This window comes from Bubalus bubalis, chromosome 24 (assembly GCF_019923935.1).
Source record: "Bubalus bubalis isolate 160015118507 breed Murrah chromosome 24, NDDB_SH_1, whole genome shotgun sequence".
In the NCBI taxonomy this organism is placed as follows: domain Eukaryota; kingdom Metazoa; phylum Chordata; class Mammalia; order Artiodactyla; family Bovidae; genus Bubalus; species Bubalus bubalis.
The window spans coordinates 22,690,842-22,718,124 of NC_059180.1; the positions used below are offsets into that span (position 1 = coordinate 22,690,842).

General features: G+C 37.5%; 2 protein-coding genes across 2 annotated transcripts in view; one reads left to right on the forward strand and one right to left on the reverse strand.

The window, feature by feature from the left end:
• The window catches only part of LOC102404003 (phospholipid-transporting ATPase ABCA3), a 219,365-nt gene that overhangs the window by 38,467 nt on the left and 153,615 nt on the right, over positions 1–27,283 (reverse strand). Inside the window, exons 21-25 of the mRNA XM_044935836.2 lie at positions 22,995–23,214; positions 21,025–21,189; positions 7,454–7,641; positions 5,203–5,328; positions 4,757–4,951 (exon numbers count right to left, since the gene is read on the reverse strand). Coding sequence (XP_044791771.2) covers positions 4,757–4,951; positions 5,203–5,328; positions 7,454–7,641; positions 21,025–21,189; positions 22,995–23,214 — 894 coding nt within the window. The remainder of the gene's footprint in view (positions 1–4,756; positions 4,952–5,202; positions 5,329–7,453; positions 7,642–21,024; positions 21,190–22,994; positions 23,215–27,283) is intronic.
• LOC102403685 (ubiquitin-conjugating enzyme E2 E1) lies at positions 1,615–3,040 on the forward strand. Its single transcript, XM_044935703.1, has one exon. The coding sequence runs from the start codon at positions 1,768–1,770 to the stop codon at positions 2,350–2,352; it is 585 nt and encodes a 194-aa protein (XP_044791638.1). The 5' UTR covers positions 1,615–1,767; the 3' UTR covers positions 2,353–3,040.

The window sequence follows — 27,283 nt, forward strand, 5'->3', positions numbered from 1 at the left end:
GGTATATTTTTTGGTGGGTTCCAGCATTCTCCTGGAGCTTCCCAGGTAGTGCTAGTGGTAAAGAATCCACCTGCCAATGCAGGAGACATGAGGGACTTGGGTGATTCTGGTTTGATCCCTGGGTCAGGAAGATCACCTGGAGAAGGGAATGGGACCCCACTCCAGTAGTTTTGCCTGTAAAATCCCATGGACAGAGGTGTCTGGCAGGCTACAGTCCATGGGATCACAAAGAGTAGACACGACTGAGCAATGCACTATGCTGGAGCCAGAACAGGTGAAATAACTTAATGTGTAACTCAATGAAACTATGAGCCATACTGTGCAAGGCCACTCAAGATGGAAAGGTTATGGTGGAGAGTTCTGACAAAATGTGGGCGACTGGAGAAGGGATTTGCAAATCCCTTCAGCATTCTTGCCTTGAGAACCCCATGAACAGTGTGAAAAGCCAAAAAGATAGGACACTGAAAGATGAGCCCGCAGATCAGTAGGTGTCCAATATGTTACTGGGGAAGAACTGAGAAATATCTCCAAAGAGAATAAAAAGGCTTTGAACCAAAGAGGAAATGATACCCAGTTTTAGATACATCTGGTGGTAAAGGTAAATACAATGCTGTAAAGAACTGTATTGCATAGAAGCCTGGAATCTTAGGTCCATGAATGAAAGTAAATTGGATGTGGTCAAGCCAGAGATGGCAAGTGTGAACATTGACATTTTAGAAATCAGTGAACTAAAATGGATGGGAATGGGTGAATTTAATTCAGATGACCATTATATCTACTACTGTAGGCAAGAATCCCTTAGAAGAAATGGAGTAGCCCTCATAGTCAACAAAAGAGTCCAAAACACAGTGTTTGGGTGCCATCTCAAAAAAGGACAGAATGATCTTGGTTAATTTCCAAGGCAAACCATTCAACATCACAGTAATCCAAGTCTATGCCCCACCACTAATATCAAAGAAGTTGAACTTGAACAGTTCTATGAAGATCTACAAGACCTTCTAGAACTAACAGCAAAAAGATGTCCTTTTCATCATAGGGGACTGGAATGCAAAAATAGGAAGTCAAGAGACACCTGGAGTAACAGGCAAGTTTGGCCTTGGAGTACAAAATGAAGCAGACCAAAGGCTAAAGAGTTTTGCCAAGAGAACACCCTCATCATAGAAAATACCCACTTACAACTACGTAAGAGATGACTCTACACATGGACATCAGATGGCCAATACAAAAATCAGATTGATTATATTCTTTGCCACGGACGATGCAGAAGTTTTCCATGGTCAGCCATAACAAGACCGGAAGCTGACCATGGTCTAAGATAATGAGCTCTTTATTGCAAAATTCAGGCTTACATTGAAGAAAGTAGGGAAAACCACTAGGTCATTTAGGTATGACATAAATCAAATCTCTTATGAGTACACTGTGGAAGTGACAAAAACATTCAAGGGATTAGATCTGATAAACAGAGTGCCTAAAGAACTATGGACGGAGGTTTATAATATTGTATACGAGGTGTTAACCAAAACCATCTCTAAGAAAAAGAAATGCAAGAAGGCACAATGGTTGGCTGAGGATGCCTTAGAAAAATCTGTGAAAAGAAGAGAAGCAGGTTTTAATAGTTGCTGCTGCTGCACTTCCGCTTCTCTCCCGGCGAGAGAGAGACACGAGTGGCCAGGCCCAGCCGCAGCCGCAGCAGCAGCCGCCGCGGCGGCACGGAGCAGCCAGACACAAAGAGAGGGGCTGTTTGCGGGGTGGGGCGGGGGGTTCGCTATGTCGGATGACGATTCGAGGGCCAGCACCAGCTCCTCCTCGTCTTCGTCCTCCAACCAGCAAACTGAGAAAGAAGCAAACACCCCCAAGAAGAAGGAGAGCAAAGTCAGCATGAGCAAAAACTCCAAACTACTCTCCACCAGCGCCAAGAGGATTCAGAAGGAGCTGGCGGACATCACTCTAGACCCTCCGCCCAACTGCAGCGCTGGTGGCCCCAAAGGCGACAACATCTACGAGTGGAGGTCCACCATCCTCGGGCCCCCGGGCTCCATGTACGAGGGCGGCGTGTTCTTCCTCCATATCACCTTCACACCGGAGTACCCCTTCAAGCCTCCAAAGGTTACATTTCGGACAAGAATCTATCACTGTAATATTAACAGTCAAGGAGTTATTTGCTTGGACATTTTGAAAGATAATTGGAGCCCAGCACTAACCATTTCTAAAGTCCTTCTTTCTATCTGCTCACTTCTCACAGACTGTAATCCTGCCGACCCCTTGGTGGGAAGTATTGCCACTCAGTATATGACCAACAGAGCAGAGCATGACAGAATGGCCAGACAGTGGACCAAGAGATACGCTACATAAACTGGGTTTTCACAGTTCTTTACATTATTTGTCTGTCACAGAGAGAGCTGCTTATGATTTTGAAGGGGTGGGGGGGAGGGTGGGAATTGGTAAAGAGTAGGGTATTTCTATAACATATTATTCAGTCTTATTTCTTAAGATTTTGTTGTAACTTAAGGTATCTTGCTACAGTAGACAGAATTGGTAATAGCAACTTTTAAAAACCGTCATTAGTTCTGCAATATTAGCTGAAATGCAGTACAGAGAAGAATAGACATTTGGGTTCAGTTGCTTGTAGACTATGAATTTAAAACAGCTTAATTTCGTACAGGTTACACATGGCCATTTATGTAAAGTCCTTCCAAGACTACACACTTTTTTGTTTTGAAAAATTGGAATTTGTTTTCCCTCCTTGAAAGGGAACATTGATATTTAACAGCTTTTAGAGACTGTCATCTCATATATAAAATGGACACGTGGCTATAGGACACCAATATAGAAAATGAGTAGTTATGTATTTTATTTTATATGCCAATCTACTTTATTGTGAAGAGAGAGAGGTTTGAATCAGGACTTTTGAAAACCTGTAGTAAAATACCTTAAGCTGTTAACTGTCAGGCGTGGAGTAGGTTGCTCAGTGGATTGGTTCTATGTTGTGGACTACTCAAGTCTGCATTTGTTACTGTGCTAATAAACAATATTAAAACAACCACCAAAAAAAAAAAAAAAAAAAAAAGAAGAGAAGCAAAAGGCAAAGGAGAAAAGGAAAGATATGTGCATCTGAATGCAGAGTGTGAAAGAATAGCAAGGAGAGACAAGAAAGCCTTCTTAAGCGAACAGTGCAAAGAAATAGAGGAAAACAATAGAATGGGAAAGACTAGTGATCTCTTCAAGAAAATTAGAGATACTAAGGGAACATTTCATGCAAAGATGGGCTCGATAAAGGACAGAAACAGTAAGGAACTAACAGAAGCAGAAGAGATTAAGAAGAGGTGGTAAGAATACACAGAAGGACTACACAAAAAAGGTCTTAATGACCCAGATAACCATGATGATGCTGTCATTTACCTAGAACCAGACATTCACAGAGTGGGGGGAGGAGAGTGAAATGAACTGGGAAATTAGGATTGAAATATATACACTATCATGTGTTAAATAAATAACTATCGGGAACCTGCTCTGTAGCACAGGGAGCTCAGCTCAGTGTTCTGTGATGACCTAGATGGGTGGGATGGGTTGGAGAGAGGTCTAAGAGGGATGGAATACATGTACGCATATAGCTGATTCACTTTGTTGTACGGCAGAAACTAACACTACATTGTAAAGTGACTATATCCCAATTAAAAAATATGTATCCAGATTTTCTTCCTAACTCACTAATCTTCCTCAACTTTTTCTCCAATTATTCTCTCTCTCACTCCATGTCGTAGAAATGTTGTTGATCCTCAGGATTCAGCCCATATCTTTCTCCTCATTATTATACATACTCTAAATAGACTGTCTCACTCTCACAGTTTAAATTTCACTTGTACTTTGATGAATTCTGAGAGATTTATATCTCCGTATCAATTCACTATCATAGATTCCAACTGTCTATTGGATATTTTCCCATTTAAATGTGTCATAAACATCTAACATTCAACATATTCTTCTCCAAATATACTCATCTCTTGTCTTTACTATCTGGAAAAATGGAACTTTCACTCATTCATTGGCTCAAGATATTTCTTTTCTTATAACCCACATTCAAATGGAGCCCAAACCTTGACAAATTTTACTTTCTCAGTATCTTTCATGCGACTGCTGCTAAATCGCCTCAGTTGTGTCCGACTCTGTGTGACCCCAGAGACGGCAGCCCACCAGGCTCCCCCATCCCTGGGATTCTCCAGGCAAGAACACTGGAGTGGGTTGCCATTTCCTCCTCCAATGCATGAAAGTGAAGAGTGAAAGTGAAGTCGCTCAGTCCTGTCCGACTCCTAGCGCCCCCATGGACTGCAGCCTACCAGGCTCCTCCACCCATGGGATTTTCTAGGCAAGAGTACTTGAGTGGGGTGCCATTGCCTTCTCCAGTATTGTTCATAATCCCTTTTAAAAATCATTGTTTTATATCAAACTCCAATTATGTAAGAGCAGGTTATGTGAAATAACCATTCTTCCTGTTTTTCATTTGATCCATTTACAGGTAATCAGATTTTTTTCAGCCAGAAAGAGTATTTGCCTTTTCCCAAACTCAAGATGTTATCATGACTATTACTGTCCCTGCAGTCTGTTACATTTGAGAAAAGAATGTATATATATACATTTATATATATATATATATCTCAATGCTATATATATATCTCTCTCTCAATGCTTTTTTCCATGCCCTCCACCCATTTCTCTGGTTACCTTAGGGCTCGAACTCAGTGATTAGGTCTAGAAATACCTTTCTGATATTTTCAGTGATGTTAATGCCATCAATTAACACAACTCCAGAGGTTGTGATCTCCTCTCCAGTCAACATTTTGAATGTAGTGGTTTTTCCGGCTCCATTTAATCCAAGTAATCCAAAGCACTCATACTTTGGGACTAAAAGGGAGATATTTCTCACAGCCTTTACAACTGGACACTTGTAGTAAATCTGAGAAAATTAAAAGAGAACCACAATGTACTGAAGGAGTGATAATGGGTCAACCATAACCATAACTTCAGACCCTGTGGACTGTTACGTATGGACAGTTTCAGAAGAGCCTTTCCCCTTTCAGTCCTCTATTTTACCAAAACATACATAGATTCCATAGAACTCCAATGAATTAGTAATACTACCAACAAATTTGCATCAGAGAAGGTGGGCTAAATCTTAGTGCAAGGTTGGACATTGAATGACTTTACCTTTGTAAGCTCGTTGAAAAGCAAAGGGGCAGCCATTAACCTAGGTAACAGTTTCTGGACTCTCTTTCTTTCATTTATTACATCTTTATCCCCATATTCCTTGATTAGGTGGATGGAATCTGTAGCCTATATTTTCAAGACAAAGATCACAGATTTGAATAAACGTTAGACATTTTGGCTTAAACTGGGTGGCTTTTTGAAAGCTGACCTGAGGGAGTAATTTCAAAGATGTCACAAAATATTTGAGTAATTTCTATTAATGAGCTTCTCTACCAATTTCCTGAGGAGGGCATGGCAACCCATTCCAGTCTTATTGCCTGGAGAATTGCCATGGACAAAGGACCTGGCAAGCTACAGTCCACAGGGTCACAAAGAGTTGTACACGACTGAGTGACTAAGCACAGCACCGACTTCCTGAACTCTTATGCGCAAATGTATTCCTGACTTGCTTATTTTTTTCTTTTTTCTTGGGCATGTGGCATGCAGGATCTTAGTTCTCCAACTAGGGACTGAACCTGTGTTCCCTTCAGTGAAAGCCTGGAGTCTTAACCACTAGACTGCCAGGGAATTCCCATAACTTGCTTATTTTTTAAATTGTAGTCATGAACAAATTTTCTTACAAGTATGAGTAAGCAGTATGTCCTTGCCAGTGACCTGGACATTTTGTGGAGAACAAAAGCGACAATGATGCTTGCTTATTACCTAGTGTGATTTGTTACATCCAAAATATATTCATGAGAGCATTAGGTTTAAGAGAGAAGAATGAGCTCCTTTTTTTGATTAGGGCCCCTTATTGGTGAAGTTTGAGCTGAGTTTAACGAAAATATATTGAGAGAATAAAGAGAAAATATATTGGAGAATAAACAAAAATATATTGAGAGAATGAAGGTAGGGTGGGGATGGAAGAAAGGTTGCCATTAACAGTGGGAGCTTAATGAAAGTTGTGTGAGAATGAAACAACATGGTGTGTTTTGTGAATACTAATTTGTTACTGCTTAAGCAAAATTTTGTTGTTTTGAACTGCTCATGTTTAATTCAAGTACTCATTTAATGGTAATGGTTGAGGAATGGAGCAGGAGGATATATTCAGTTCACATGCTAATTCAGTAAACATGCTAATCAAAAGAGTGAGAAGAGAGCTGCTTTAATTGCTTTTTTCTTTTCCAATCTCAAAATTGATAGAATGCAAGTGGTAAGAGTGAATATTCTTGCCCAATTTTCAATCTTAGAGGGAGTTCTTCACTTTATGTTTATTGTAGGCTTTACATATAAACGCAACTCTGTGCGACCCATAGACAGCAGCCCACCAGGCTCCCCCATCCCTGGGATTCTCCAGGCAAGAACACTGGAGTGGGTTGCCATTTCCTTCTCCAATGCATGAAAGTGAAAAGTGAAAGTGAAGTTGCTCAGTCGTGTCCAACTCTTAGCGACCCCATGGACTGCAGCCTACCAGGCTCCTCCGTCCATGGGATTTTCTAGGCAAGGGTACTGAAGTGGGTTGCCATTGCCTTCTCCATTTCTTCTTGAGATGATCAATATTGTAACACTGATTTATTTTCAAATATTAAACTAATTCATGGAATAAACCCTCCTTGTTCATTTCTTCCATATATTCCTATATTCTTTTTTTTAAAAGATATATTTATTTATTTTTGGTTCTATTCTAGTGTAGATCAGTGAGGGTTCAATTACTGGATGAATGAACAACTAAAATAAAAAATCCTAAGGCAAAACTCTGAGATTGTGTGAACTGTGAAACCTTTGTAAAGCAATAGTTAATAATCTGACTGGTAGAGACCCATCTCAGCCTAAGAATGTTAAAGTTTGAAACTAAGAAAGGGAAGGAAAAAAAATCTCAACACAATATTTATATGTTTAATCCTAGGCAATAGGAAAAAATCCTGACTGGTAGAGACCATGAAATTCTATAATTCTATACAGCTTTAAAGAAGTCAGTTCTATAATTACAACCAAATACACCTCAAAACCTGTACAGGCACAAGGCAGCTCTATCATAGTCAGTTCATTATTATGGATTATTTTCTTATAGGCAGAGGATTCAAAATTCAGAACTGAAAATTCAAACTAAGATGAAAGACCTGTGATTCAAATTAGTCCCAGTTAGATCTTGGTATAATTGAATGATATCTTCTTTATTAAGTAATAAAGGTAGGAATATGTTAATTTATACATTCTGACCTAATGCTGAGCTTTCTTTGAGTTGCATCTAGAGTCTGCATTAGTTACTCACCTTCTTGTTGTTCATAAATATCTTATAGACATTAAATACAATTTTATGAAAGATAAAGTTTTTCAGTTTCCAGAATGTACTTTCCAGACAAAAAAGTAAAAGCAGAAAAATTAAGCCCAAGGCAGCTGATGAAATCAAAAAGTTTGCAATCCCATGTTCTCCAAAGCTGTAGACATTGTTCTTCTTAACTAAGGGTGATAAAAGAGATAGCCTTACTTTAAAAACTTATACAAAGTCTAGGATGACACCAAATATTAAGAAATATAGGATAAAATGAATGTTAAGTTAGAATTAGAGAAGTGTAGCTATGAAAAATAAGCAATTGTCTTAACATTTTATTTGTCTCTCTTATTTAATCTTCACTGATATTTATGATTATTATAACAGTTCCCCTGCAAACGCTTTTTTTCTTTTTTTTTAAACTGGTTTTGATAGGCAACAACATTACTACATACTCAGTGAGTTTCAAAAGCTGAGTCGTTGTAAACAGAATTATCATGGATCTAGATGGTGATGATGATTGCACATTATGAATGTACTCAGTACCACTGAAATGTATACTTTAAAATGTAAACTTTATGTTATGTATATTTTCTTACAACAAAAATAGTATTTGTGCATACTGGCACAGAAAATGCAATTCTTATTAAAAAAAGAGTGATTGTATTATCTTCACATCTCAAAGATGCCTCCTATTTACATATCCAGAATTTAGATGTTTGTGTTAGCTAATTTTCTGTGTAGTAAAATCAGGAAATATCAATTATTACCTATTTACATCTAAACTTTGTTCTTTTCTTCCTCACAAGTGTTGCCATCAATACTCTTTTCCCACTTATAGAAGAAAATGTCTTATCACTCTGAAGGACTTTAAGGACAGTAGGCATGACCTACAACAATAGCTAAACATACCGTAAATACCTTTATTTTGTTTTATTTAATTGCCAAGAATTCTGTTGTTTTTGATTTTTGTGGGTTGTACTTATTTGTTTAGTAACTTTTGTAAACTGTTTTTGTAATGACTGTATTTTGTTATTTTTAGTTTCTGTTCTGCTAACTTAGCTATTAGCTGCGATTTGATGGAAATATCCTTAAATGTTTGGAGCAAAAAACACACACACACAAACCAAACTTTTCCTATCCTTTTTAGATTAGCTGTGAGTTGGGGCTCTCTTAAAATGGTTAACCAGTCCATGTACAATTTTTATTTAGTCCACACATCTTGCTTATGCAGGGCCTAAAGATCAGAGAGTTTATTCATAAAGTCTTATCAGGTTTCAGCCTGGAATCTGCATGTGGCACTCTGAATTATCCATTGCAAATGGGAGTTTTTGTAATTGATTAATCCCCTCACACTCAAGTCACTTTCCCCAGCCTCTTAACTTCTTAGGCTTTTCTTTCTTGCCACTTGCTTTCCGTTTCTTGTCACTTGCCTTAGGTGGCTGTGGTTAGCATATCCCTTTAAATGTTTTTGACAACACTGCCCAGGAGGTTGCTCCAGCCCTCAGAAAGTTCCAAGAAGAGCTAAACAGTGCACCTCCTGAACTGATCCACTGGGTCATTGCCAGATGGATCTAAAAACATAACCATAATTCTTTGAGAACAGGAATTGTTCTTTGCCCCTTCTGGTGTAAGAAAACACACCAGGAATGCAGATTACTATCATCACAGTTACTGCTGCCTGGCTGGAAAATGGGAAGGTAAGCAGGTAAGTTAAAATTCTACATTGCTTTCTTGGCAAAATTGAGCAGCTTCTTTCTTCATTTTCTACTTCCCTGCTTTTTGTAAGTTTTTGATTAAATTTCAGAGTTCCAGAGAATTGATTCTGACAGTTTTTGCCACCTTAATCCTTGTTTCAAGGGAGGGACAGATCCTTGGAGATACCTACTCTGTCACTTTCAGTTTCAAGTTATTTTTATATACTGATTTTTGGTTTTAATTCAGCAATCTAGCTAAAGTTTCTAAATATTCTAGTATTTTATCTGTAGAGTTTTAAATAGTTCATGCCATATATATAAAGAATTTCAAATATTACTTTATCTCAGTGTTCATACTTGAAAATTATTTAAAAATGTAACATAAAATGAGCTCTCAGGAACCTCCCACTTAACAAAGTAACCAAAACATTATTAATAGCTTCCTTCTAACTATGTTCTCCTTGATTTTACCCCTACTATCTATATTCCAGATATAATTGTCTTTTATTTCTTTGGAGATTTTCCAGAGACATGCATTTCTATAAATATTATGTTGTTGGTAATAGTCTGTTTCTGAGGTTTATAAAAATAGCATCATGTTGTTTGTAGTCATCACAGCAAGGTTTACAAAATATTCATTGTGTTTCTAAGATTTATTCATATTGTTGTTTGCAGCTGAAGTTCGTACATTTCCACTCCTCTATGATACTCCATTATGTAGGGAGAAAAGCCTTAATTTATCATTACATTCTGCTGTTAATAGACATAAGCTATTTCCATTTCTTTTTGAAATTACAGATATTGCTGAAGAAAACATTTATTAAGGTTTTCCATCTTGGATTAAAAATATTGGTAATTGGCATGTCAAGCTTGGTTAGTGCTAACTCATTTTTCAAAGTAGTAAATTATTTTCACTCACAATATGTGCATATTTATTTCCATTTCTCTACATTGTAATGCTTCTCGACCTCAGACTTTAAAATTTTTGTTTAGTGATAGTTCATTGTGGTCCAAGTTCGTAGTTCTTTGATCACTAATGAGGTTTATGATAACTCCATATACGCCATTTTTGGACCATATTTTATTCTTTTTTTATTTCTGTGAAATTCTTCTTCATGTCTTTATTCTCCCATTTTATTCTAGATAGCATAATTTGTCTTAATTTATCATTCTTATTCCAGATAGTAATGCTTTGTTCACTATATATGTGTTATATATATGTGTGTTAACAAATATATTTGCTTCTGAGGCTTTTATTTCTTTAGAATGCCTTTAAATTAACAGTTTTAAATTTTAATGTAGTCAAATTTATAAATCCTTTCTTTATAATTCAGGGATTTTTGTACTTATTTTCTTATTTTGTACTTGATGTCATAAAACTATTTTAACATATTTTCTTATAAAATTCTTGAACTTTACCCTCTCTATTTCCACTTAGTTTTTTTTGTGTGTGTCTGTACAGGCTTCAACAGTTCATGAACTGTGAACTTCCAGATGTTCAAGTTGGATTTAGAAAAGGCAGAGGAACCAGAGATCAAATTGACAACAACCATTGGATCATCGAAAAAGCAAGTGAATTCCAGAAAAATATCTACTTCTGCTTTATTGACTACACCAAAGCCCTTGACTGTGTGGATCACAAGAAACTCTGGAAAATTCTTAAAGAGATTGGAATACCAGACCACCTTACCTGCCTCCTGAGAAACCAGTATGCAGGTCAAGAAGCAACAGTTAGAACTGGACATAGAACAACAGATTGGTTCCAAATTGGGAAAGGAGTATGTCAAGGCTGTATATTGTCACCCTACTTGTTTAACTTATATTCAGAGTACATCATGAGAAATGCTGGGCTGGATGAAACACAAGCTGCAATCAAGATTGCTGGGAGAAATATCAATAATTTCAGATACGCAGATGACACCATCCCTGTGGCAGAAAGTGAAGAACTAAAGAGCCTCTTGTTGAAAGTCAAAGAGGAGAGTGAAAAAGTTGGCTTAAGACTCAACATTCAAAAATCTAAGATCATGGCATTTGGTCCCATCATTTCATGGCACATAGATGGGGAAACAGTGGAAACAGTGTCAGACTTTATTTTGTTGGGCTCAAAATCACTGCAGATGGTGACTGCAGCCATGAAATTAAAAGACGATTGCTCCTTGGAAGAAAAGCTGTGATAAACCTAGAGAGCATATTGAAAAGCAGACACATTACTTTGCCAACAAAGTTCCATCTAGTCAAAGCTATGGTTTTTCCAGTGGTCATGTATGGATGTGAGAGTTGGACTATAAAGAAAGCTGAGCGCCGAAGAATTGATGCTTTTGAACTGTGGTGTTGGAGAAGACTCTTGAGAGTCCCTTGGACTGCAAGGAGATCCAACCAGTCAATCCTGAAGGAAATCAGTCCTGAATATTCATCAGAAGGACTGATGCCGAAGCTGAAACTCCAATACTTTGGCCACCTGATGCATTGAACCGACTCATTGGAAAAGACCCTGAGGCTGGGAAAGATTGAAGGCAGGAGGATAATGGAGGATGAGTTGGTTGGATGGTATCACCAACTTGATGGATTTGAGTTTGAGTAAGCAAAGCCTGGTGTGCTGCAAACCATGGGGTCACAAAGAGTTGGACATGACTGAGCTACTGCATTGAACTGAACTGAACTGTACAGAATATGGATCCACCTGTTTTTCCCTTTTCTGGAAATACACTTACTGCTGCTGCTGCTGCTAAGTCACTTCAGTCGTGTCCGACTCTATGTGACCCCACAGACGGCAGCCCACCAGGCTCCCCCGTCCCTGGGATTCTCCAGGCAAGAACACTGGAGAGGGTTGCCATTTCCTTCTCCAATGCATGAAAGTGAAAAGTGAAAGTGAAGTCGCTCAGTCGTATCCGACTCTTAGCGACCCCATGGACTGCAGCCTACCAGGCTCCTCTGTCCATGGGATTTTCCAGGCAAGAGTACTGGAGTGGGGTGCCATTGCCTTATCCAATACACTTACTAGCATTTATTAAATGGTGTATTTTTGCCCAATAATATATGATGCCATCTCCTTTATACATCAAAATTCCATATATGCCTTGGCATATTTGAGGGTTCCCTTTTAATCTGATTGTCCATTTACTTCTATCTCTATATGTCTTATAAGCCATTATGTTACAAATATTTACATTTCAAATCTTAAGGAATTAAACCAATACCTGAGAAGGCACCTATCAAGAAAATATTAAGTCTTGTTTTAAAAGTAAATTTTACTAAATATTGAGTAAAGAGATGTTTTACATAAGCTAGTCTGCTGAATAAAAAAACTAGAAAATACTCCACAGTTCACTATCTGTTACTAGTATAAACTCTATATACAGTGCAAACATGCACAGTATGAAAAAACAATATAGGAGGTCAATCTTTCTCATAAACACGGATTAAAAAACTCATGGGACTATTCATCTACTTCAGTGATGAATAACCTTGCATTTTTAAAACTTATGAAAAAAAATAAAAGCTTATGGAAAACTCAATTTGAAATGATTAAAAACTGTCAAGTATTATAAGCTGGTACTTAAGATGCTTGTAAATATTATTTATGTTTTTAATTTTGTAAAATAAAGATTAAAAAACTCATATGAAATATTAACAAACGGAATAGATAGATACACAATTGTGTTTATTTAAGGAATGCAAAGTGTTTAATATTTTAAAAATATCTTAATATAGTTGTATGGCTTCCCTCAAAGCTTAGTCGGTTAAGAATCTGCCTGTGATGCAGAAGACCCAGGTTTGATTCCTAGGTTGGGAAGATCCCCTGGAGAAGGAAATGGCAACCCACTCCAGTATTCTTGCCTGGAGAATCCCATGGACAGAGGAGCCTGGCGGGCTACAGTTCATGGGGTCGCATGAGTTGGACATGACTTAGCCACTAAATCACCACCACCACCACCACCACCACATTGATACACTAATGGCCAAAGCCACATGGTGATCTCATATAGTCAAAAAACATATTTAAAATAAAATGCCTCATACATAGCACTCTAACCTAAAAAAGGAACATAACAAATATTCAAGCATCATGTTCAACAGTGAAATTACTGAGGTGTAGAGCCAAGAAGTTGCAGAGCCAGGATTCAACTCAGGCCACCTGACTCCAGGCCATCCTCTTACTATACTGCTTTTATATAAACATAATAGTAAATTAGTGAGAGATCAACAACACCAATTACAACGAGGGCTTCCTTGGTGGCTCAGTGGTAAAGAATCTGATTGCTAAAGCAAGAAACACAGGTTCAGTCCCTGGATCAGGAAGATCCCCTGCAGAAGGAAATGGCAACTCACTCCATTATTCTTACCTGGGTAACACCATGGACAGAGGAGTGTGGAGGGCTACAGTCCATGGGATCATAAAAGAGTCAGACAGGACTTAGTGACTAACGAACAACAATAATGAGATCACCATGTTTATGGTCATAAAGAAAACCTTAATAAATAGCTCCAGTATAGTTAAATGCCAAATACTGTGACTATATGCAATAAGACTAAGTAAAGCAAAAGCAAATTATAAACAGAATATCTGAAATTAACAAAGTAGAAAACTTAAACCTTAAACCAAAATATTAAATTACATATAAATAACTTAATTATATATATATATATATCTTGATATATATCTATATCAACCCACTACAGTATTCTTACCTGGAGAATCCTATGGACATAGGACCCCAAGCTACAGTCCATGGGGTCGCAAAGAGTTGGACAGAACTGAAGTGACTTAGGACTCGTATGCTCCAAACAAGCCTCCATTCTATTCTTTAAATATATAAGATCCTTCCCTGATTTGAGGCTTTTCTCTTGGTCTTCCATCTATGTGAAATATTATTCCTCTCATTCTTCACTGGTTAGATCAATCTCATTCTTTTAGTCATCTAATCACACTCTGCAGTAATGACCTCCATTAAGTAGTCTATCTGAAGTGATGTAAGTTACTAATTACCTCATTTATTTCTCTTACTGTCTTACTTCAAACTGTAACTATTGTGTCTATTTACTTACTTTCAAAATTTTTTCCCACTTGCCACAACTCACATTATAAACTCCATGAAACCAGGGACCTTGTCTATCTTCTTCCATAGACAAGTGTAGGAAGTACAGCAGTCATAGAGTAAGAGTTCAAGAAAGAGACTACAAAAGGGATCAGGGAAAGTGATAATAAGTGAAATTATAGATGTTTTCCTGCCACTAAATGAAGACAAGAGCCTTTGGGTTGAAATTGCTGTCAAATGATAAACAGAATATAGAGGAGAAAAATCTAAGTCTAGACAGCTCATGGAAAAATTTCACAACACTAAGGATAACAATTTTTGGAAGACAGAAGTTTTTAGAGTAATAAAGAGGCTATCTGCAAAGAAATCAAAATCAGATTAACATGACTCCTCTTAACCAGTATAGTTTAACATCAGAAAATAAACTTAATACACCATATTAAAAGAATAAATGACAAAATCCCCACATGATCTCAAAGGCACAGAAAAAAAATTTAATCTCATTCATTACCAAAATTGTCAATGAACTTGGAATAGAATGGAACTTCCTCAAATCAATAAAGAGGAACTATAAAAACACTCATAGCTAAAAATCATATTTAAGGGAGAATAACTGAATAGCTTCCTCTTAAGACTGGGAACAAGCAAAAGTGTTTACTGCCATGGCTACTATTCAGTACAGTACTGGAAATTCTAGTCAGTGAAATGAAATAAAAATGTTTAAGAAAAAAAGACTGTTCTATACATCAGTGTCTCTTTTGCTGTCTTGTATACAGGGTTATGCAAAAAAGCAAAATGGCTGTCTGAGGAGGCCTTACAAATAGCTGTGAAAAGAAGAGAAGCAAAAAGCAAAGGAGAAAAGGAAAGATATAAGCATCTGAATGCAGAGTTCCAAAGAATAGCAAGAAGAGATAAGAAAGCCTTCTTCAGCGATCAATGCAAAGAAATAGAGGAAAACAACAGAATGGGAAAGACTAGGGATCTCTTCAAGAAAATTAGAGATACCAAAGGAACATTTTATGCAAAGATGGGCTCGATAAAGGACAGAAATGGTATGGACCTAACAGAAGCAGAAGATATTAAGAAGAGGTGGCAAGAATACACAAAAGAACTGTACAAAAAAGATCTTCACGACCCAGATAATCACGATGGTGTGATCACTGACCTAGAGCCAGACATCCTGGAATGTGAAGTCAAGTGGGCCTTAGAAAGCATCACTACGAACAAAGCTAGTGGAGGTGATGGAATTCCAGTTGAGCTATTCCAAATCCTGAAAGATGATGCTGTGAAAGTGCTGCACTCAATATGCCAGCAAATTTGGAAAACTCAGCAGTGGCCACAGGACTGGAAAAGGTCAGTTTTCATTTCAATCCCAAAGAAAGGCAATGCCAAAGAATGCTCAAACTACCGCACACTTGCACTCATCTCACACGCTAGTAAAGTAATGCTCAAAATTCTCCAAGCCAGGCTTCAGCAATACGTGAACCGTGAGCTTCCTGATGTTCAAGCTGGTTTTAGAAAAGGCAGAGGAACCAGAGATCAAATTGCCAACATCTGCTGAATCCTGGAAAAAGCAAGAGAGTTCCAGAAAAACATCTATTTCTGCTTTATTGACTATGCCAAAGCCTTTGACTGTGTGGATCACAATAAACTGGAAAATTCTGAAAGAGATGGGAATACCAGACCATCTGATCTGCCTCTTGAGAAATCTATATGCAGGTCAGGAAGCAACATTTAGAACTGGACATGGAACAACAGACTGGTTCCAAATAGGAAAAGGAGTAACGTTAAGGCTGTATATTGTCACCCTGCTTATTTAACTTATATGCAGAATACATCATGAGAAACGCTGGACTGGAAGAAACACAAACCGGAATCAAGATTGCTGGGAGAAATATCAATAACCTCAGATATGCAGATGACACCACCCTTATGGCAGAAAGTGAAGAGGAACTCAAAGCCTCTTGATGAAAGTGAAAGTGGAGAGTGAAAAAGTTGGCTTAAAGCTCAATATTCAGAAAACAAAGATCATGGCATCTGGTCCCATCACTTCAAGGGAAATAGATGGGGAAACAGTGGAAACAGTGTCAGACTTTATTTTTCTGGGCTCCAAAATCACTGCAGATGGTGACTGCAGCCATGAAATTAAAAGACGCTTACTCCTTGGAAGGAAAGTTAAGACCAACTTAGATAGCATATTCAAAAGCAGAGACATTACTTTGCCAACAAAGTTCCGTCTAGTCAAGGCTATGGTTTTTCCTGTGGTCATGTACGGATGTGAGAGTTGGACTGTGAAGAAGGCCAAGCACCGAAGAATTGATGCTTTTGAACTGTGGTGTTGGAGAAGACTCTTGAGGGTCCCTTGGACTGCAAGGAGATCCAACCAGTCCATTCTGAAGGAGGTCAGCTCTGGGATTTCTTTGGAAGGAACGATGCTAAAGCTGAAACTCCAGTATTTTGGCCACATCATGAGAAGAGTTGACTCATTGGAAAAGACTCTGATGCTGGGAGGGATTGGGGGCAGGAGGAGAAGGGGACTACAGAGGATGAGACGGCTGGATGGCATCACTGACTCAGTGGATGTGAGTCTGGGTGAACTCCAGGAGTAGGCAATGGACAGGGAGGCCTGGTGTGCTGCAATTCATGGGGTCGCAAAGAGTTGGACATGACTGAGTGACTGAACTGAACTGATACAGGGTTATTGTTACCATCTTTCTAAATTCTATATATATGTGTTAGTATACTGTATTGGTGTTTTTCTTTCTGGCTTACTTCACTCTGTATAATAGGCTCCAGTTTCATCCACCTCATTAGAACTGATTCAAATGTATTCTTTTTAATGGCTGAGTAATACTCCATTGTGTATATGTACCACAGCTTTCTTATCCATTCATCTGCTGATGGACATCCAGGTTGCTTCCATATCCTGGCTATTATAAACAGTGCTGCGATGAACATTGGGGTACATGTGTCTCTTTCAATTCTGGTTTCTTCAGTGTGTATGCCCAGCAGTGGGATTGCTGGGTCATAAGGCAGTTCTATTCCCAGTTTTTTAAGGAATCTCCACACTGTTCTCCATAGTGGCTGTACTAGTTTGCATTCCCACCAACAGTGTAAGAGGGTTCCCTTTTCTCCACACCCTCTCCAACATTTATTGCTTGTAGACTTTTGGATCGCAGCCATTCTGACTGGCGTGAAATGGTACCTCATAGTGGTTTTGATCTGCATTTCTCTGATAATGAGTGATGTTGAGCATCTTTTCATGTGTTTGTTAGCCATCTGTATGTCTTCTTTGGAGAAATGTCTATTTAGTTCTTTGGCCCATTTTTTGATTGGGTCATTTATTTTTCTGGAATTGAGCTGTAGGAGTTGTTTGTACATAGAACAGTCTTTTGGACTCTGTGGGAGAGGGAGAGGGTGGGATGATTTGGGAGAATGGCATTGAAGCGTGTATAATAACATATATGAAACGAGTCGCCAGTCCAGGTTTGATGCACGATACTGGATGCTTGGGGCTGGTGCACTGGGATGACCCAGAGGGATGGTACGCGGAGGGAGGAGGGATGAGGGTTCAGGATGGGGAGCATGCATATACCTGTGGCGGATTCATGTTGATATATGGCAAAACCAATACAATATTTTAAAGTTAAAAAATAAAATAAAATTTAAAAATATGTTTAAGAAAAAAAGAAATCTTGATTTTGAAAAGAAGAGAATTCACAAACAACATAATATTGCAAATAGGAAATCTTAAGAAATCCACATAAAAACTATTGGAATGAATAAATGAGTTAAGTTCATAGGATAGAAGATCAAAAAATCATATAAGTTCATAGTATATAATATACAAAAAGTCACTGGATTTCTATACCTTAGCAATGAACAGAATAAAATTAACATATCTCATTTTCAATAGTAGCAAAAACATCTTAGAAATAAATTTAGCAGAGAAATGCAAGATCTGTAAACTGAAAGCTATACAACATTGCTGAGGGAAATGAAAGATCTAAATAAACAGACAGTCATTCCTTTTCATGGATTGTACAGCTCAATATTTTTAAGATGACTCATTTTCCCAGATTGATTAGTAGTATCAATGCAATATCTATTCAAATTCCAGGAGTTTTTTTCCCCCAGTAAATGACATGCCAATACCAAAAATTTGTAGAGAAACCCATAGGATCCACAAGAGCCAAAACAGTGTTAAAGAGGTCAAGGATGGGGACTTCCCTGGTGGTCTAGTGGTTGAGTCCACCTTCCAAAGCAAGGGACATGGGTTTGATCATGGTTGGGGAGCTAAGATCCCACCTGCCATGGAGCAACTAAGCCTACGTGCCTCAACTAGAGAGAAGCCTGTGCTCCACACCAAAGACCCTGCACACTGCAACAGAGGATCCCACATGCCACAACTAAGACTCAATGCAGACAAAATAAATGGTTAAATTTAAAAAAGACCAAGGATGGAGGATTATATTTCTCAATTTAAAACTTACTAAAATGCAAAAGTAACCAGAATAGTGTGGTACTGGTATAGGATAGAAATACCAATCAAGGGAACAGAATTTATACTCCAGAAATAACTCAGGTGAATTCATTTTTAATAAAAGTGTTAATTTGATGGGGAAATGATATCCTTTTTGACAAACTGTCCTGGGAAAAATCATGTTGTAACCTGAATATAGACATAGTCATGTAGAAGGCATGGAGAAAATCTTCTTGACCCTGGTTTAGGCAGACTTTTAAAATATGATATAAAAAAACACCATCGATAGAAGAAAATGTTGATAAACTGGATTCCATCAACATTTAAAACTTTTAAGCTTCAAAAGACACCATTAACAACTTATGTTGAAACAAATATCCATCAACTAATGAACAGATAAATAAATGTGGTATATCAATGCAATGGAATACTATTCAGCAACAATAAAGAATACTGAAATATGCTATAACCTGGATAAACCTCAAAAACAGTATCATAAATGAAAGAACAAAGACACAAAATAATTCTAATGATATAAATTAATATATAATGATATAAATATATGAAATATTCAGAAATACCAGATATTTTCCAGCAGTAGGTTTATTAGTGGATGTTGGGTTGGACATGGAAATGAGGCTTGACTGTAAATAGGCATGAGGGATCTTTTTCAGATGATGGAAATATTCTAATATTAGACTGTGGTAATGATTGCACAACTTTATGAACTTTTTAAAAGCAATGAATATGAAATTAACAAAATCTGATGACTGGTAAGTAAATAATAGCTCAATAGAGCTGTTTTTAAAAAGCAGAGAGACAAATTTACAGTGCAAATATGAAACAAACTAAAATGTGACATAATTTTTGTTATTCAGAAATTGTAAGAAAATATAATCAATTTGTCTTTGTTGTTGTTGTTCAGTAGCTAAGTCAAGTCTGACTCTTTGTGACTCCCTGGACTAGAGCATGCCAGGCTTCTGTCTTTCACTATCTCCTGGAGTTTGCTCAAACTCATGTTCATTGAGTCAATGATGTCATCCAACCATCTTATCCTCTATTGTCCCTTTCTCCTCCTGCTCTCAATCTTTCCTGGCATCAGGGTCTTTTCTAATGAGTTGGCCCCTCGCATTAGATGACAAAGCGTTGGAGTGTTGAGCTTCAGCATCAGTCCTTCTGATGAATATTCAGGGTTGATTTCCTTTAGGAGTGACTGGTTTGATCTCCTTGCAGTCCAAGAGACTGTCAAGAGTATTCTCTAGTGCCACAATTCGAAAACATCAGTTCTTTGGCCCTCAGCCTTCTTTATGGTCCAACTCTCACATCTATATATGATTACTGGAAAAACCATAGTTTTGACCCTACAGACCTTTGTTGGCAAAGTGATGTCTCTACTTTTTAATACACTGTCTAGGTTTGCCATAGCTTTCCTTCCAAGGAGCAAGCATCTTTTAATTTCATGACTGCAGTCACTGTCCACAGTGATTTTAATAATTATATTTAACCTTGCACTGATTTAGTCAAATACCATTACATTTCCCTTTTTTTTGTTCTTTTTTTTTTTAATTTTATTTTATTTTTAAACTTTACATAACTGTATTAGTTTTGCCAAATATCAAAATGAATCCGCCACAGGTATACATTTCCCTTTTTGTGGCTGCATATAAGTTATTTGGTTCCAGAACAAACTGCACACACACACAGTAAACAAACTTAAAAACAGGAAATATGCTAATTACTTCTCAATTTTTAGAGTAAATGGTAAATGGACTCATTATTTGTCAGTTCTTATAATCAATCTGAAATATGAAATCAGCCCAAAATATGGAAAATTTAATATAATTTTTTCATTTTTTAAAATAAAATTTTTATAATTTTTATTATAAAAATATAATTATTTTTTCCTGATTTTGATCTGGCTGTGCATTTACCTTTATCTTGATACTTAAAACCTAGAGTCCCAAGGAACTATTTAATCTTCAGTTTAAGTAAAGCACTCAGTTTCCTCATTATAAAATTGGGATAATACTAGTTAACTTGTAGGGTACTGAGAAGATTCAAGATAATATATGTAAAGCTACTTTCACATCATGGGTGAGTAGTAACTCATTCTAAGTTACATCTGGCGATGGCTTCATGAAATTTATTGTGGATTTTATTTGGAGGCTTCATTTCCCACCCCGCCACCCCCACACACAGTGAAAATAACTTTGGTACAGAAAAGAACTCAAATCAGCAAGTCTTACTGTCTCTGTTGAAAGAAGGACAGGTTTCTCTTTAATCTTCCACAATCCAGGCTTGAATGTGGAAATCTAGAAAGATTTTTAAGGACTTGGGGGAACTGCATATACTCACATGAATCACTGCAGTCCACATAGATGTTTTGAAATTGCTTGGCACAAAGTTTTTTTACCTCATAGTCATCAAAGAATTTGCTGATACTCATTGCAAAGTTGTAACTAGGAAGCACCATCAATACATTATTCATTAAGGTTTTTGTGAAATCAGGAATGTCATTATCTATGATTAAAAAGATGATAGATTAGCTTTCAGTTAGAAAGCAGTGACCCTCCCATAACAACAAACTTTCCTAAGATGATCAGAGGATTACCAGTCTAGCAGATCATCTTTGAGAAAACACTAGTTACTAAGTCATGAAGCTTCTTCATCTTCATAGTTTGTAGTATGGATTTGTCAGTTACAGATTTTAAAAGTAGACTTTGGCTAACAGTATTTCCCTAGGGTCTGTCTTCCACCGTCTTTATGGGTGGGTCTGCTATTAAAATCCCTACCTTGGCTTGGCCTTAAACTTTCTCTTTGTTCCCTGTGCAGCCTGAAAAATGGAAAATCATGGGATTGTGAATATTACTTTGTTGTTGGCCTCTGTGTCCTGAAATTTCTTGAGAGATCAATGATGCATTAAAAAGTTTGAATAATTTTTTGTCCAACATACATTGTTATTTTGAGTAGGAGGGCAATTTGCCTTCCAGAATCCTCCATCCTTCTGGACATGGCAGTCTCCACTGAATTTCTCATTGCCAAGTTCAATAGCCTCTTTGTCACATTTCTTTTATTTTTCACTTTGAACCAATACTCTACTCTTCTCCACTGTACTTTCTGCCCTGGGAGGATTATCTGTGTAGAATAAATCAAAGGACTTCTTTGCTCTCTGGCTCTTAGTTGGCCTAAGCAAGGCCCGTAGCAAGCCCTGACTGGACAGAGGAAAGTTTCACTAGTATGTTCACTTTGTGAAAATTATCAAGCTGTACATTTATGGTCTCTGCACTTTTCTGAATGCAAGTTATATTTCAATAAAAAGTGAATATGAGAAATACATTCTTGAAGAGCTCTGTGCTTACAGTCCTCTGTAGGGTGAATATAACGATACAGTATGTTGCAATAGAATGTGGTTCCCTGACACCTTTGGGAATAATGGAATTCTACAAAGTAGAAGTCAGGTGGCAGAACTTAACTATTAGAAGCAAGGTAGGAACCATTACCACAATAAGTAACAGGGACAGTCCATAAAATCATACTCCAGGAGAAGAGTCTTCATTATTAGAAACTGGAATTTGTAAAACCCATATTAGCAGGGAGGGCTGAATTGATTAATATAGTTCAAAATTCATGTTTATAGAGAAATTCAACAAAGGGATATTCTAGAAGCAAACAAAACAAATCTTATTGGTGATAGTCACCGTGAGCAGCAGCATGTCTTTAAATTTCATAATCCAAAAAGGGAGAACCTACTCCTGATACTCTTTTGAAATCAGAGAAACTGGCTTAATGATGACTACATTTGTTGCCTATTTAATTGTTTCCTTCTGAAAAACACTCATTAGGTGGTTCAAGATTATGTGCTTCATTAAATTAGGAGGAGTTATACCATAGCTCCTTCCACTCTCCAGTCTCACCACCTTGCTCCAAAGTGCTCTTAAGATGTTAAAACTGAAGGATCAAGTCTCAAGAGCATGGTGTGTGCGCGGTGATCTTTCAAAGGACATAAAATTTGGCACAGGTGTGCTGTAATCTTTTAATCTTCTTTTATTTTTGTCATGAGGCTAGAATGATACTGAATCCATCGCCTTCAGAGGGCTTAGTGTCTGTCTCGTCCTTTTGCCCACTTTCTCTTTCCCTTCCCCTCTCTCTCAACCTCTGTTTCTCACATATATGTTCAATAAGTATTTGCTGACTCCAAAGAGCACAAGTTTTCAGATTCCTGGAAAGTAAGTGTTTAGCAATTAATATTTTTATCCTCCAGCTCTTTCATCATCATTTATTTAATGCATTTCCTGGAGAAAGGAAAAATTGTGTGAAGTCCTTACCATAGAATTTCATTATGATGTGAATGACGATACTGAAAACAGTTGAAAAGTAGTTGAAGAGGGTGAGCTTGATGTAGGCAGTAGTACTACTAGAAAACAGGAGGCTTCCAAGATACATGAGAGGAACAACAGACCAACCGTACAGCATAAAGATCATCATTGTGTCCAGAAAATGGAAATCTGCAACAAAGGCATCTAGTCCGCAGTATATGAACACTCCCTGAGACAGAGTGCAGAGGTAAAGAGCAAGGTGAGGGACACTGTATAACAAGCTGCCAAGCCAGAAAACTTAGAAAACAGCAAGCACTGCCTTCATTAGTGCATAGATTCATTACTTAAATAATTTCACCCATTAAAAATAAGCCTGAGGTGAGCAATCTCTTTTTCAATAGAGGACTTTCATGAACAGAATGACTATATTTCCTTTTTTTTCCCCCCCTTTGGAAGAGCACCACTTTGTAGCACTCTCATGATTAAAATTAAATTAACTGTGTCTACAGTAAGTCCAACTCTGAATTTTCCCAGAAAAAAAAAGTGATCTAGTGCATGGATGATTTCTCTAAAGATTTTCTCGGGATGAAAACATGTGCATGTATGCACTCTCACCCTACCACATCACTCTGCTTGACGCCTCCCCCTCCCAAATTGTATGTAACTATTTTATATTGTTAAGTTAATCATGTTCCCATTATGGCTTGCAATTGTAATTATCTTTTATTTTTTGTCTGGCTATTGATTGTGGAAACTGATAAACCTCTTTTACTATTGTGATTATGTAACTATTACTCACTTAATACCATTGTATGAATGGTCAACAGAAAAATAATAGAACTCTGTATCACCAAAACTAGGATCTACTAGAAAAACCTGTAATTACTTTTTTAAATCCAGATGCAAATCAGAATTATCTTTAAATTTTTTGAAAAATACAAATACTCAGGTATTGCTTTTTTTCTCCAGAACTCCAGAAATATATCTAATGAGCAGTCATATTTAAAACCAACTGGACTATATGATGATCTTTTACTTTTATCTAGTTTGTTTTACTTTCTCTATTTCATATTCAGTGCTCCCATTTCATTTGGTTTATGTACTCCAGTTTCTCCATCTCTCTCTTTTTTTTTTTGATGTTCTTTCTCAGCCTTTATCAAGTGTAGTAGAAAAGCTGTTGTATACATATATAAAAACATGTATAACATATTACATTACAATCATAATATATAAATATATTAAAAAAGATTTTCTCTGCGGCTGCTGTAGTATTATGCAATCTTCTTGCATCACACCTCACATTTAGACTGTCTCCTTTACGTCTATCTCGGGAACTCAAGGACATCCTCTTTCAATCAGTTCTCATTCCATTTGAGAATCAGACAGGGAAGCATAAATTTAGAGTGGGCAGATTAGGAAGATGGGAACCTCTAGAGTTATTAAAGAAGATAATTTTCTAATAACCTATATGGTAATCATTGATAACTATAATTTCTCTAAAGATAGCAAGTTTGGCCCTTTTAAGCAATTACAAAATTATTTAGCAGGGCCACTAGTAAACAGAAAGAATTGACTAGGAATAGCCACATTACAACACTGTGATGCTCTTGGAAGTTGTTTATACTTAATAATGTTTAAAGAAAATATATGAAGAGGATCAGCAATCTTGGGTGAAAACCAGCTTTAACTATAGTTGGTTTTCTCCTAATCCAAGTAAGAGAAGTAAAAAGAGTATATTCAGCAGGAAACCACAGGTAACCTACAAGCAGCTTCATTCCAAGGCTTATAATGCTTGCTGCTGCTGCTGCTAAGTTTCTTCAGTCGTGTCTGACTCTGTGCAACCCCATAGACCGCAGCCCACCAGGCTCCCCATTCCTGGGATTCTCCAGGCAAGAACACTGGAGTGGGTTGCCATTTCCTTCTCCAATGCATAAAAGTGAAAAGTGAAAGTGAAGTTCTCGGTCGTGTCCGACTCTTAGCGACCCCATGGACTGTAGCCTACCAGGCTCCTCCGTCCATGGGATTTTCAAGGCAAGAGTACTGGAGTGGGGTTACATCTTAAATTAGAACTATTTCAAAGAAAATTTAAATTTCTACTTGGAAATATGAAGACACACCCTATTTTTAGATAGAATCTGACCCAACATAGTAAGAAAGCAAATTCTCCCCAAATTATGTAAAAATAGCAACAGGATTTTAAAAAATTAGATAAGCTGATTTTACAGATTACATGTAAACAAACAAAACATATCAAGATAGCCGGGAAATTCTGCAGAAGAAGATTAATGAGGGAAGTGAGGAAGGTCAATCCATAAAAATAATTAAATATATTATAAAACTACCATAATTAAAACAGATTTGTAGTGGCGTATTATAGACACACCAATGGAATATCGTAAAGAATACAAAGTGAGAGTGAAAGTGAAAGTCGCTCAGTCATGTGTCTGACTCTTTGCGACCTGATGGATTATACAGTCCATGGAATTCTCCAGGCCAGAATACTGGAGAGGGTAGCCTTTCCCTTTTCCAGGGGGTCTTCCCAACCTAGGGATTGAACCCAGAGCTCCTGCATTGCAGGTGGATTCTTTACCAGCTGAGCCACAAGGGAAGCCCTAAGATACTTAATATTGTTTAATTATAGGATCTTGCCTCCTTTTGTTGGGTCCAAGGACAAATCCAGCTGGTGGCACTTTACAGAACCAGAGCAGAGTGAGGGAGCATCTCATTTAAAACAACAAAGGGATAGCCAAGTTAGATAAATAAGCAAAGCTGAGAACCCATGGAGAACTTCATCTGAGAACCATGAAAGGGAATTTCGGGAGGGAGAGAGCAAGACAGAAAGAGAAGATGAGAGAGAAAGACACACACACACACACACACACATACACACACACACACACACATAGAGAACAAGCACTACCAGGCAAAAGGATACAGAAGATATAAAGTGAAGTATGATGCTAAGACAGAGAGAACTGCAAATATGAGAGTAGAAATAAGTTTAAAGTACATTATTCAGGATGACTTTGAATATATAAATTACAATACATTGAACTAAGGCTACCCAGGGTTCTTTAATTGTACTAGCTGGGTGAAATTGGGTAAGTAAATTAGATCTGTGAATCTTAATTTCCTTGACTGTAAATATGGTGAATTAAAATCACTTCAGATTTGAATGTTTCTGAATGACATAAGACACACACACACACACACACACACACAAACATATGGCAAATAACTTCTCATGAGCCATAAATGGCAATATTGCTATAAGTATAAATAATGGATGGTCTTATTTATAGATCTGTTAACCAGGAAATGACAGCTGGGTGTGCCAGTCAAGTTTAAAGAATCAGAGAAAGAATGGATCCTTGGCTGGAGATGAAAAGATGCAGGGGTTTTTTCTTGTTGATTTCAATACTGCATTACATAGAGGGGTGATAGTAAAGAGATTGTGCTTAGATCAACTCCCCTATTCTTGTGGCAAAAGATGAGAATTGTGGCCCTCAAAAAGGATGGTGGTCTTCCCTAGTTACGCTAGTTGGCTAGTTAGCTGTGAGAAGAAACTGGCACTGAGAACACCGGCCAGAGTCTTATGCTGTGACAAGAAAGTGCTGCTCTGCTCTTTCAACATTGGGGCATCACTGTACATGCTATTTGCTCACCATTACCATCTATGCCTCAACTGTTTCAGCCTCTGGTCCCTGCTGAGGAGCTGTTATACCTGGTGGGATGCAGCTCTCCTTCATACCTAAGCCTAGGGCTCTAAACTGATCAAAAGTTTCTTCTTTTTCCTCAAAAAACTAATTTTACCTTTCCATGGCATGTATAGTTTGAATTAGGACTTGGTAGCTCATCTTTTATAGTAGAATTAGCCACCTATTTTATATGTCCATTGCTGAACAGTGAACTATTTGAGGGCTGAAACATTGTCTTACTCATATTTAAGCCCACCATACCTCTTGTAGCCACTCGCTATGGTGGCTCAGATAGTAAACCTTCTGCCTGCAGTGCAAGAGGCCGAGGTTCAATCCTTGGGTAGGGAAGATCTCCTGGAGGAGAAAATGGCAATCCACTCCAGTATCTTGTCTGCAGAATTCCATGGACAGAGGAGCCTGGTGAGCTACAGTCCATGGGGTCGGAAAGAGTCAGACACAACTGAGTGACTAACACTTTCACTTTCTTTTATAACTTTGGTACATAAAAAAACCTTACCTCCTTTACTCATGTGTCTATCCCTTTAGTACCTATACAACTTCACATCTACCTCACCTTCAGATATGCATACAAAGTAAAAG